This window comes from Brassica oleracea, chromosome C3 (genome assembly GCF_000695525.1).
Source record: "Brassica oleracea var. oleracea cultivar TO1000 chromosome C3, BOL, whole genome shotgun sequence".
NCBI classification, from domain to species: Eukaryota; Viridiplantae; Streptophyta; class Magnoliopsida; order Brassicales; family Brassicaceae; genus Brassica; species Brassica oleracea.
The window spans coordinates 2,836,884-2,837,629 of record NC_027750.1 but is presented as its reverse complement, the minus strand read 5'-3'; the positions used below and the strand labels follow the sequence as shown (position 1 = coordinate 2,837,629).

Below are 746 nucleotides of genomic sequence, written 5' to 3'. Positions count from 1 at the left end.
GGGTTACGCATCAAACAGCAAGCGTTCATCGAGGCAACTGAAGCTCCAGGTAGACGGATTTACGAAAGGCCGTGGGATGGCATATTTGGACTTTCCGGCCTATCGAAATCGGCCATCACAGGAGCTCGTCCCATCTGGAGAACGATGATGGATGAAGGGGTAGTTACAAAGAAAGTGTTCTCGATATGGCTTCGACGGTACAGTGATTCTGGTGAAAACGGTGGAGAAATAGTCTTTGGAGGTATAGACCAAGAGCACTTCACCGGAGCTCATACCTACGTTGATGCGGAAGGGCCGCATAACACCTTCAAGATTAACTCCTTTTTTGTGGGCAAAATTGACACGAAAGTTTGCTCCAAGGGATGCAAAGTTCTTGTGGACTCGGGGAGTACATACATTCGTGGTCCACCGGTAAGTCTTTCTGTTTTAATTAATTATCTCTCATCATTTCATTTGTTAAATTAAATTTTAACCCTTTTCTCCATAATTGTAATTCTTAGAATTTGATCGTCAAGATTAATAAGCAAATCGGAATAGCAGCAGACTGCTCTAATTATGACAAGCTGTCTGAATTTATAAGCTTCACAATAGCCGCAAAGACTTTTACCCTCACACCACGCGATGTAAGTCGCCAGACAATACACATATATATTCTTATTTTTCCTTTCACTATTTTCTTTACTTATTTTCTATAAAAAAAATCCTAGTACATTGAGAGAAAGAATGGGAAATGCAAGAGTGTATTC

At 40.8% G+C, this 746-nt stretch overlaps 1 protein-coding gene across 1 annotated transcript in view; it reads left to right on the top strand.

The window, feature by feature from the left end:
• Nucleotides 1-3: 3 nt before the first annotated feature.
• The window catches only part of LOC106329654 (aspartic proteinase oryzasin-1-like), a gene marked incomplete at its 5' end in the record, with an annotated part of 3,983 nt that continues 3,240 nt past the window's right edge, over nucleotides 4-746 (top strand). Inside the window, 2 exons of the mRNA XM_013768333.1 lie at nucleotides 4-411; nucleotides 501-623. Of these exons, the coding sequence (XP_013623787.1) occupies nucleotides 4-411; nucleotides 501-623 (531 nt within the window). The remainder of the gene's footprint in view (nucleotides 412-500; nucleotides 624-746) is intronic.